The sequence below is a fragment of the Nilaparvata lugens genome, chromosome 5 (assembly GCF_014356525.2).
Source record: "Nilaparvata lugens isolate BPH chromosome 5, ASM1435652v1, whole genome shotgun sequence".
Taxonomy (NCBI): Eukaryota; Metazoa; Arthropoda; class Insecta; order Hemiptera; family Delphacidae; genus Nilaparvata; species Nilaparvata lugens.
In genome coordinates this window covers 47475257-47487829 of record NC_052508.1, presented here as the reverse complement: position 1 = coordinate 47487829, position 12573 = coordinate 47475257, and the positions used below count along the sequence as shown (strand labels likewise).

Sequence of the window (12573 nt, the reverse complement as noted above, 5' to 3'; positions counted from 1 at the left end):
ACTCACTGCCGACGCACAAGTTTTTCTTTGCCGGTAGTGCCACTTTCTAACTGAGACTTATATTTTGAGAATTATTTATATACTGTGTTGTATCAATTAGTTATGAGATAATTTGTTTAGAACACGAAAATGATTTACATTACATAAATTAAATAGGAGTGTTGTAATTGTTCGGCTGACGAATCCGGCGCATGCGCACTCAGTCCGCACTGTATGAGTTTGATATAGTTGTATGTAGCCTACTGCCTATCCTCTCACCACAATATCTACAATTAAATTTATTCTAAGTTGCACCCAATAGATTCCATACTAACTCACACTATTTATTTTGTTTCTTACTTCAGGTTGGAATAGTCGAGGACGACTACACTTGTCTTGGAATATGCTGCGCCATATTTTTCTTCCCGCTCGGAATTCTGGCTTGCCTATTATTGAAAAACAGAAGATGCTCAAACTGTGGTGCCTACTTTGGCTAAAAAAATGTATAATTGTATAAAACAGCCGTAATCAAGCTACTGCTGTAAAGGTATGTGTGCATATTGTGATAATAAGAATTACCAGTCAAAACACCATAAGTAACTTGTCATCCTCTGAAACGTCATGAATCTTGAACAAATTCAGGCGGTTTTGTGATTTTGAATGACATTTCACAGTCTACAAAGTGAAGTATTGGAAAGGGGGGGTTTACTGCTAAAATATTGCCAGTTCATAATTGTTTACCTTCATTAACTTACTAAATATTAATTATTTGATTATAAGTTTTCAGTTTTTCTAAACAATTTTATTAAAGAGAACAAAACTATGTTTTAATTACCATATTTGAAGATGATCTCCAACAGTGCCTATAATAAAATTTGATAAAGACATAAAATATTATTATCTAAATCCACTCAACATTAACTGATATAACTTATATTATGAACATAAATATGTTTTTCATAAATAATTAATTTGTGGCAATTTTTTATTGTACCATTGAATCATAGGCCTGCCATCTTCATGTCATTGTTGTAATGAATAAACAAACTCATGGTTAATTCTCTATCAATCCCCAAATATGTACACTAATAAGGATAATTCTATTATATATTCATGTTATCATACATAATTCACATTATCCATCCATTTAGAATAATTATATCCCTGACTTGATAAAATTTCAGGCTTAATAATTATCGTAAATTGGATAAATAAATATTGTTGTTTTTATTATATATTTATATCTATAATTATTTTTTTAGAATTAATGTCCATTGAATGGAAACTATGTCTATGAATCATTTTTTATCCAATCCGTTGTAGTGTTTTATGTATAGAAATACTATTAACGTTTTATTGTTGATTCGTGTATTGAATAAAATAAATGAATTTTTATGATGCTTAATGTAAAAGCAGTATTTTTTCTGTCATCAAACATTGAAAATACTATTTCTACCATCAATTTGCTTATAATTTATTCTACATTGCAATTCTACTATTGAAACAAAAATTTATTTATTAGTTAGTATTGCTTTCTGTTATGTTTTTACGGTATTTAACTAGTTTTTAGCTCTATCAAACGACAGACTGAACAATATCGTTGCGTTACGTAACGCTTCAGATGTCAGGTTGTACTTCGCATAGAGTCTCCGTTTCCAATATCCTGCTGTGTGAACTACTACTCCTCTTGAAACTGTGGTGAGCGATCAACTCAAAAATCTGAAGAGTAAAGCTTAGTATCAGTATCAGTGTACGGTTCAGTAAAAATGTTCTTCTTATGAGTCCTAATAAGACTATATAACCATACTGGTTCGGCAGTGGGAATAGCCCCAACTCACAGGAAGAATATCTTCACTGAACCGGACACGGACTTTGATACTGATATTTGGGAATCTAGCTCAAGGCTACGTTGCAGTGGGCGGTGCGATATGCGTTTTGTGGCTCAGCATTTATGAATTAAAATTAATTCTATAACAAATATTTTGTAATTTTACAAAATTATAATCTGTAAATCATCTTCTACTTCTAGATGTAGGTCTTTTCTCAATTTACAGTTTTCCATTGCTCCTTAGCATTGCTTTTGCAGGATTCAAATAACTTGAAGAAATTCGTTTCTCAATTTATTCCATTATTCATTCAAGTTTAGAATTTCAATTAGTATGTGTGTCATCCTCCTGCAGGAATGAAACATAACTGAAGCGAGACTAGGCCTACGACACTAATCACAATTTGGAGAATTCAAAATGTTTCATGATGTACAATGGAGACTAAATACATTATGTAAATTATTCTTGAGATAAATTTCTTAGAAAAGTACATTTTGTTGTCTAGGAACCAATTAATACAATTCTAGGAGCTGGTTGCCTGTCAGCCAAAGCGTTCTTGGTTAAGAACAATCTCCAGAATAGCTCATCAATTCGGCTTTATTTCTTCGTTACTTTCACAAATTAGGCTTTTATTACATTCAACCACCAGTGGGTCATTAAATTCACCAGAAAGCAAACATTTGCGGTCAAATGTAAAGCACGCTGTGAAACCAGTGAGGCTCCAGGATCGGCTGGCGACCGGGCTGAGACTATAGTGTGGTCCACTTGATTAACATTGGTGTTACTAACCTTATTAGTCAAACCACGACTGTCATACTTCAGCTAGGACCGACATTTTAACGTGCCCATCCGATAGCACAGGAGTGACTTGGCTAAAAACATTTGTTAGTATCCGGGTTTTGACCCGGGACCCCTGGGCTGCTGCGCTAGCACTATATCCACTATACCACGGATCACTCCAATGAACAGTCAATATTACTTTAGATATACTGGAATCAGCTATCTACTGTAGAAGACAGTGGCAACGCTGTTGTCCTATCTTTTCCACTAACTCAATATCGTAGACTTCAATCTAATGCTCCCCGACGCGACCTACTGGTTAGGTCAGGTTAGGACTGATAGCTGAATGTAATACGAGCCTAAAACGTATTATTAAAATTATTTGGAGAGAAAAATAATATGGTTAACCTTGAGATATTTCATTTCTCTCGCGAATAAAACTGGAGGAGAGAAATACTTAGTTAGAAGTAGGCATATGTACAGCTAATAGGCTACATGGTGTTTATTATCTAAGTACGGTAGGTGAGCTTCGATGGTATTGATACTACTGTAATATTTGCTGCCTCAATACTCTCTGAACACCTATATTTAAACCTAGTTAGCTCACTTTTCATAAAAAAGTACAATAGATTGCAATAACTTATAGGTACTTATTTTCCTGTCTTTTTTTGTCAATAGCAATTTGCTAGACTAAAACTTGTAATGGCCAACTAAGTTTGTAGCAGAGTGTAGGCCTATACTAAGGTACCAAAAACAGTAAAGCCTAGTTTCCATTCTGGCAATTTTTAATATTACAATGATACTATGAGCATGAAAACTTGAGTTCTGATAAATAAAAATGGAAAAAACAGTGAGAAAATAGAACATATATTACGGTATGTGTTTATCATTCCATTTGGGAATTTATTACATCTCCAAAAAGTTTTCAGGATTGAAAATTTATTTATATTACTTTCATATTGCTTTGCAAATTGCTGTGTATATCTTCATCCAACTTGCTTTCTCTGAATAAAATTCAAATAAATTGTTTGAACCGGTTGGGGGAAAATTTAACTACATAAATTATCAAGTTGAGTAATTCTCTGAAGAATAAGATGATACGAAACAATACATATAATATTAAGTATGATTTGAATATCTTGGCAGCAGTGAGGAGAATATATATATATATACAACATGTCCACCTTCCTTTCTCCATTATCAAGTTGAATAAGTCTGTCCGATCCATCCATTTCAAGCAAGGTAATAAATATAATATTAGCGATTCCAAGTAACCCAATGAATCACTGATCAATTTTCAACATTTTTCTTTCCACCAGACTCCAAGATTGTGAGCATTGAAAAAAATCTGGTGTGGCGCACTCACACAACTTTCCTTGCCGTTATGAAAATTGATCACCTGACGCTAGTGTTCATGCGCATCTCAAGTCTACTATTCAAAGATCTTAGCCAGCTGGTGACAGAATAATAACACTGGTGACACACGAGGTCTGCTATCTCTTCATAGTGAATGATTTAATAGAATCGAAATTTGCCAACAGTTTGTAATTGAATAATCACATTTTCTCGAATTTCGAGCTTATTTTCAATTTTAGGTGAAAATGTTACTGAACATTAATTATAGAGATTTTCAAGCTCAATCTTTTCAATTTGAAATTTTTTGTTCAAATTGTATCTGAAGCCTGATAATTGGGAATCTAAAATCCAACTTTGCATGGATGGGGCGGAGCTCCTGAAATTTTTACAGATATGGGTCTTGTAGCAGTTGATAGAGCTTATAAATGACAATTTTAGGTATACATTTTATCAATATCGTTGGAGCCGTTTTTGAAAAAATCGTGAAAACCCCTGTTTTTACAACATTTTGGCCGCCATCTTGAATTGCATTTGATCGAAATTGTTCGTGTCGGATCCTTATATTGTAAGGACCTTAAGTTCCAAATTTCAAGTCATTCCGTTAATTGGGAGATGAGATATCGTTTACACAGACCAATACCCAAAAACCACTTTTTTGGACTCAGGGGACCTTGAAACGTATAGAAATTGGGGTACCTTAATTTTTTTGGGAAAGCAATATTTTCCTTACCTATGATAATAGGGCAAGGAAAGTAAAAAGCACAACATTAGAAAGAACAGATTGTATAATCTTCATATTTATTATTCATAAATAATGATGAAATAATATATTTTATATTATATTTATATATATATATATTTACAGCCTCAAAAATCAGTCAGGAGGCACAAATAATAAATACACAAGAGTCGAATTTTGACAATATTTTTTAAAAATAATATCGAAGTAGTGCATCGCTTCAAATTTCTCCTGAAATGTCTGACATTTTCACTGTCTTTCCATTCATTCAGCATTCTGATAGTTAATTCGATCTATGGCACTTGACTCATTTCTGTGAACGCACTTTGTGAATAATAATATACGTTATTTTCATTACATGTATATACAGACTATCAACACATAATTCAATTTATTTTGGATTGTAATTCTTTCAATTGAAAATACTAAATAAACACATCTCTCATCAAAAATCTCAAGCACTTGTAGGAAATCGCATAAAACATAATCACACATTCAAAAAAGCTCAAGCAATTTAATTTATTTTGAAAAAAGGAATTGTTACTATTATTGAATATATAAATATCTGCTGGAATATTCGATCAGTGTAAAGCTTGCAAATAAGTAGAGTTCTAGTTATTCATAGAAAGCTTGATTGATGGTTGAAATGATGAATGATGAAGCAAATCCACCACGAGGAGAATGTCTATCAAATTCAGAATGCTCATTAAAAATCCATCCAATATTATATATTGCGATAGAAATATGCCATTGATTAGTATCTTCAATTGAAATAAGGCTTTTTGAACACTAGTCGAGTGAAAAACTATATAAATATAAAGCTGCATTTCCTAATAATGAGATATATCATTTACAGTATTTTCAAACAGAACGTTAATTCAAACCCAAATTAAAACTACGATTTGCATTCATGAAGAGTCTTGACCAAGTGCATTACACAAAGAGTGGTCTAACAAAATGCGATTTACATTATTTCATTAGGATTTGTATGAATTTCAATCTGAGGGGTTTTCTTTCGCTAATAATCGCTTACACCGTGAAAAGAATTTGAGAAAATAAACCCTTTACTTTAAGCTGTTAAACATGATTTTTAGAATTGAATTTAGTCAAAATTGGAATTTGAACCAGAGAAGAGCTGATACCTAGGTTGAAAGTTATTGATTTGTCAACTTTGTATGTTACAACATCGTATTATTAGAGCTTTGTTTCTTCTATACTTTCCCATCAACTGTGAGCCTTGTTAATAATATCAATTCATTTTTAATCCTCAGATAGAAATTCAGTCAACACACATGAGAACACAATTAAATGTATGAATTTTCAAATTTATCCTATGAAGGTGATTTCACCTATGAAGTGACAGTTTTCGCTCTTACAACAAATAAATATTTCACCGAACATCACAATTCCACTAATAATTAAACTAACAACGTCACATAGAAAACTAGTGAAAATGCCGATAAAACAAATTGGAAGAATACTTGCAGATATTTAATTTGCCTATATTATATTAATTATTACCATTATTCTTAGAAATAATGACAATAGAACCGTTATATTTCATATTTTATTTACCTAGAACAGTTCAGAGCATTATCTGACTACATCACAAGTACAGCTTTTATTAATTTTCGTTAGATTGGATGAGGCTAGGCGAGCATTGAAGTTCTTTGTTTGTTTGTGGAGTCACATCACACAACATAGCAACAGCTAATGGCACAGTTTCAAATCATCAAGCACTGACAGCTGACAGCGCACACCGCACATAGTCACAGTGCACATAGCACAGTTTGTTCATACCGACCACGATAAGAGAAGAGTTCAACTCAAACCCAATAATACTAGAATTTAGTATAAAACAATCGACCCGACTCGAATCGCACTGTTACCTTACAAATCCTTTACACTTTTCTATCAAGTTACCTAAACGTCTTCTTCACCTAAACACATTCATCGCAGTTATCTATTTATAATTCGCAACATCAACTAACTACTATATAAATACAAATTTCCGTAATCACACTTAACATTAAGTCCTGAGTTCACATTTGCAACTAATTACACAAACCCTACAATTGTATTTAGTCTGTGTTAAGTTATATTAGGAGATATTCCTAATTTCAACAAAAATATTTTCCATTCCATGTTTTTCAACAGAGTTAGATAGTTAGGAGTTACTTGCATTAAATCAAATATTATTTGGGTGATGAGAATTTAATAAAAATTGGGTCATGGAAACCTGTACAAAAAACATACAATTTGATCATGAATAAATATGTCATGCTTGCCTTCGAAATATTCGAATATTTGCAGTTTATAATAATCTATGGATTTCATTTTAAAATTTCAACCAAGCCCAATGTGGCTATGTACGAACTATAACTGCATAATTATAAAAACAGGGAAGAAACTCTTTAACTAATCCCAACTATTTTAGCTCATGAATGTTGGCAGTAGAACCACGATTCCCAAATGAACAATGTATATGGAAGTTCAACAGTGATTATTATTACTGTATAATAATTATTTCAAATATCCAATGGAAGCTATACAAATAGAACTAAGGACTTCCGCTACTGCAAATATTGACCGAAGAACTATTTATATAGCTTTCATTGGATATTTGAAATAATTATTATAAAGTTATAATATTCCAGGAGTTGGTTAACTGCAATTCCTAATTAATCTTCTACCAGTGATATTTTTTTGAAATATCAATCAGCAATAGAAAGAAGCTTTGTTGATCAATTCTTCTGAGATCAATGCAGTAATAATAGGCCTAAGGAGGAATTCCAAAAATGAAGTTTGAAATTTAACAGTAACAAACGATATGGTTTAGTTATCACAATGCAGTATGAAAGCTTGGTAACTTAGACTGGAAAAATCAGTTTGTCTAATTCAATTGTTGCGTATTACTCATTCACTTGTTTTATTAGTGAACTAAAAGTTAAAATTAAAAACTGCAAATACTCTATTAGTTTAAAGGCAGATTGAAAAAATTATAGAATTATCAACTCTCAAAATATGAGATCCCAAAATAAGTTTTTCCCATAATAGGCCTATATTTCAAATTATAATTTCCCGAAACATAGTAGGATTCCGAATTGCTTTTTTTAACCGACTGAATGGAGTAGAGATGTCAGCAATCTACAAGCAAGGCCTGGAAAATTATTATGATTATCATTAATCAATGTGGCTTCCCATAAGAATAGTGAATGTTTTGGGAATAGAATGTTGAGGAATAATATTTTTCAAATAAATGATAGATGATACATTCAACTTGAAAAACCAGAACATTGAACAATAGAGAAAAGATAGCGTATGTATCAGTTACGTTTGATTGAACTGTCAAAGTAGTAGAGTAATACATTTTTAAACCATTAGTTGAACCTAAGAGTAATCTTTCAATAGTATTAGACTTCCTTCATTTGATTATCATGTCGAATTTGGAAGTACTATTGAATTCAGCAAAGGGCACTTGTTCCTGTGGAGTATCTGATTTTCTTTCAATTACTGTATATGATTATTGATTTGATTGTTCTAGTAGGAGTTCATTTGTGTATAATATTATAGCAAGACTTTATTAAAATTATGTAGAATCATATTAGAAATCAACTATTCAGAAAAACAAAAATGATAACCTCCACATGCAAAATTATTCTTGGAGAACTTACTTTTTGCCTTACTCTCCGATCCAAAAATAAGGTTCCATAAACTCATTTACTATTTTTGAAGAGTTCGTCTCGAAAACTTCAGACAAAGACAAGTCAGAGTTGAAAATCGGTCTCTCTGTAACGTCATCCATTCGAAAGAGATACATTTAAAAATTACAGATGGATTTTCGTTAAATAATAATCATTTAAAAATTAATTATTGGACTTGGATGAACTCGAATAAAATGTTGAATTTAGTTCGCCAGTGATCGGCGTTGATGAAAATTCATAGCTCACTTTAGCAGTCAATATTTAGTAATTGGATGATAAAAATAGTAGTAATAATTATTGTTCGTTCGATGAGTTTTTCATGGTATTGCGTACTTCTAATGTGTCTCTATTTTTTTATTGGATTCTGTTCCATTTTTCATAATGAAACAAACCACTCCAATGTTTAACTCTTCATAGTATTTGGTACTCAACTGATTCATGAAGAGTTGCTGAATCATGGCTTTCAGTCATAGTAATACCGATGAAAGTAAGCTTATCCCACCTTATAGACATTTTGTGGCAAACATTGTGGAACTGTCAAGTGGACTCCTAAACACTCAAGTGTTTATGTTTAGGGGGAAATTGAAATATCTAAACAAACTAGTTTTAAAAGTTCCTTTGTCAGAAAATGAAAATATTTATTGAGTAAGCGTAAATTATTAAATGGTTTTGGAAAAATGTAACTAAAAGATAAAAACAAAAATAAGTCATTGCTATAATATTCACATACATATATGTATTTACAACGTATTTCATACAACTGAACATAATTGATTTAGATCAATGTACATAACAAATAAATGGTTTCGCTTAAATACTACATAAACGTTCGAGATGAATGTACAATATTATTCATTTATGTAAATTATTAACTTATTAGGTATTTATTTATTGATATATTTCCAATAACTGTTCGCTTAATGACAAAAATAAACTATTTTTGATATACTATTCATTATTCCGGTCTAAAATTTATTCGTCGATTAACAGTTCGATTATGCATAACACAATATTGAACTTGAAAAGATTATTACGGTAGCTAACGAGCCTAGTAGTTTATAACAAATTCACCACTGATTCATTATATAAGGCATGAGTTTCAGGCTTGCTGGATAAGGAAACCCATCGAGATTTACAATATTAAGCATTTGGAAGATTCTAAAGTCGAGGAAAAATAACTTGAATAAACTTTCAAATACTTTGGGTGGAGTAGATTCAATTTTCACATAATTAAGTTGACTTCTGAATACAATTAATTGAAATCAAAGACGTCAAAGAATTATTTCTAATTATGGACTATTAAGGACATGATAAAAAATTCTTAAAAGAGTCATTTTGACTAGATGGCGTCAACTTCTATGCCTAAATGGAAAAAATATGACAGAGAAACTGATTTATTACTTCTTAATAGTGCTTTTAATAAAAAAGATTGGAAAAAGATTACTTTCCGAGAGAAAACAATAATTTCATCTGATGACAACCACCAATATTGTTTCAAGTATTTAAGGAATTATCTATTATTATAAATATTCCAAGTGGGACAGTAATAAATTAAAGTTTGAAGCTTTCAATTAGCTAAATTAATCAAGTCTGCATTAATGTAATAAATTATTCCAGCACTAAAATGGATGCAGAACATATCACAATGTAAAGCATTGAATCAAATTGAGTAGATGAAAATTGGTAGAAAAAATCTTGAAATGTTGTATAAGTCTGAGAGGAAATTCTACAATAAAATTGTTCTTTCTTCAAAATTCGTATGGAATTTGGAAGTTTCTTGACTGATGAAAATAATATCACATAACATTGACAAAGGTGGAAAAATATTATGATTTTATTTTCAAGATAAGAAGTATTGCAGTGGAATTCTAGTTTCCGATAATAAATAATACAATAACATGATTATTCGAGAACTTTAAAATTGTACAAAGCTTTTTTATTGAATTATATTAAAATGTGAGTTTTACAGAACGTTTTCACATCTTGATATTGATCAACTATAGTGAAACCTTTGCGGAACTCATAGAAAATAAATTAGAAATTTAAATTAATACAATAAATAAATCTGATAGAGTAATTTATTTAGAGAATACTTTTCCAAAATGGAAACGTCACTTAGGAGCTCAAAGAGAAATTTGCGGTGATCAGAAATCTATAATTAGCAATGATAACAAGTGTTATATTTTCAGCTTAAAAAAAAGTGTAAGGTTATTCCAAATAGTTCAATTAGATGGGTAGTTAGAATAGACTTATTACTAATGAGATCTAATACAATTGAAAAAAAAATAATATCAGTTTTCTTTACACAAAGTAGGCTACCCTAAAATAGTATAAAATTTTAAATCCTCGGAGTAAACAAGGCATTTGCTCACTGTTTCGCAGTTATTTACACATTCAATGCGGAAAGATATGTTTAGATAATCTCCAATTTTAAAGCCACTTGAAGTCAGTGAGGAATTATTAACTAATTCAACAGCATAACCGGCTCCATACCCTCATTCAATAAGTTTGTTATTTTGGCATAGTAATCAATACATTTTAATGTTCATAGATTTAATACTTTTCCATTTGCGAAGTCAATCAACTAAAATAATAACTTTATAACAGCAAATTGAATGAATAAAAAAATATCAAATTACATTACTTTACCCTGGAATGGAGCTTACAGCATCAAACACGCTATCATCTAACAATATTTTCATTCATCTTTCTAATACATTCATACCATCATAAATACACCCATACAAATAATAAACAAATTAGGCTTCATAAGATAATCAATAAAAATATAAAATATATAACTTATTGAGGGCTCATACATATAAATATTGTCTAGAAGTTTTGAACTCATACTAGCCAGTGACTTTGTCAATATCAATCTTGATGATTTTCTATTATCAATTGATTTTATAATTTGGAACATAATATCAGATAGACGTTGAATATTGCAATGAAATTCCATCGTGAAGTTTTTCAAGTAGTGTTCTGGTTTTATTAAGATGTAACAAGAATTTTATAATATCATTACATTACTTCATTCAACTGATTTCATATTATTCTAACATCACTCACCTCAAACTTTATAAATAAATAATATATCATTATTGTGAGAGAAAGCCATCACAATAATAGGCCATCAAAATCATTCAGCAATGATTTCACTATAGTTTCCATTGAATAATACTCAACTAAGAAAAATATCCAATTCTCTCTTGTTTTAGAAAAAAACAATAAATTATTATACTTTTCGGTAGACAAGAGAAAAACAAAATTATAATAAATATACAACAATAATAATCTTACATGTAATCATTGTCTATAAATAATAACCAAACCGTCTAATAAGAATTACAACAGGGGGGAATAACAATATCGAGTTAATATTGATGATAACAATTAATACAGTATGGATGAAACATTGCATACATAAATTTTCTCTAAATTCCACATTTTGCAGCAGTGGATAGCAACCGTTGTAACTATCAAATCGCTCCGCACTGTAATTCTCATAAAATATCGCAGTCACAATAATTGCTATCATGTATCGTCCTCCAATCGTTCCTACTATTGCTATCTTATCGCTGTGTTCTGCACCCTTCCACCTCTTCACTTATCGCTATTGCAGTACTCCACATATGCTATGCTATGCTATGCATCACCTGCCAATCACACAACGCTTAATCAATTATCGCTAGCATTAGCCTACTCCCCACTTATCACTCAATATATACTATTTGTTGCTCCACGTAGAGCTTTTCACTATCAAATCGATTTATCTATCGCCCCTTTATCACTATCGTATCGCACCCATATCACTATCGTATCGTACACATATCGCTATCGTGTCGCTATCGTATCGCTCCCCTATCTTACCGCCAAGAGGAGAGAGATTCTTCAATTGCAGTCGCAGTCAGTCCTAGGTGGACGATCGTGAAGAAGAAGAAGAACAATTTGATGACGATGACGACGACGATGATGATGTTGATGATGATAGAATTGAGTTAGTGTGGGGGCGGTGTGGGTGGGGGGTGTCTGCCAGACAAGGCACCATTGTGAGACGCGATAGGGGGGTGGGGTTGTGTCCTAGGGGGGGAGGAGCAGTAGTACTGGGCGTGATGCCTGTACAGTCCAGTCTTTGTCGAGATGGAACTATCACAGGCGGTAAGTGTGGAGGTGGTGGGTACCTGAA

The 12573-nt window shown here is 31.5% G+C and overlaps 1 protein-coding gene across 2 annotated transcripts in view; it reads right to left on the bottom strand.

Moving 5' to 3' along the window:
- Window positions 1-9075: 9075 nt before the first annotated feature.
- The window catches only part of LOC111054638 (protein TMEPAI), a 154370-nt gene continuing 150872 nt past the window's right edge, over window positions 9076-12573 (bottom strand). For both annotated transcript variants that reach the window (XM_039428474.1, XM_039428475.1), the window contains one exon: window positions 9076-12568. In XM_039428474.1, the coding sequence (XP_039284408.1) occupies window positions 12301-12568 (268 nt within the window). In that variant the 3' untranslated portion in view covers window positions 9076-12300. The remainder of the gene's footprint in view (window positions 12569-12573) is intronic.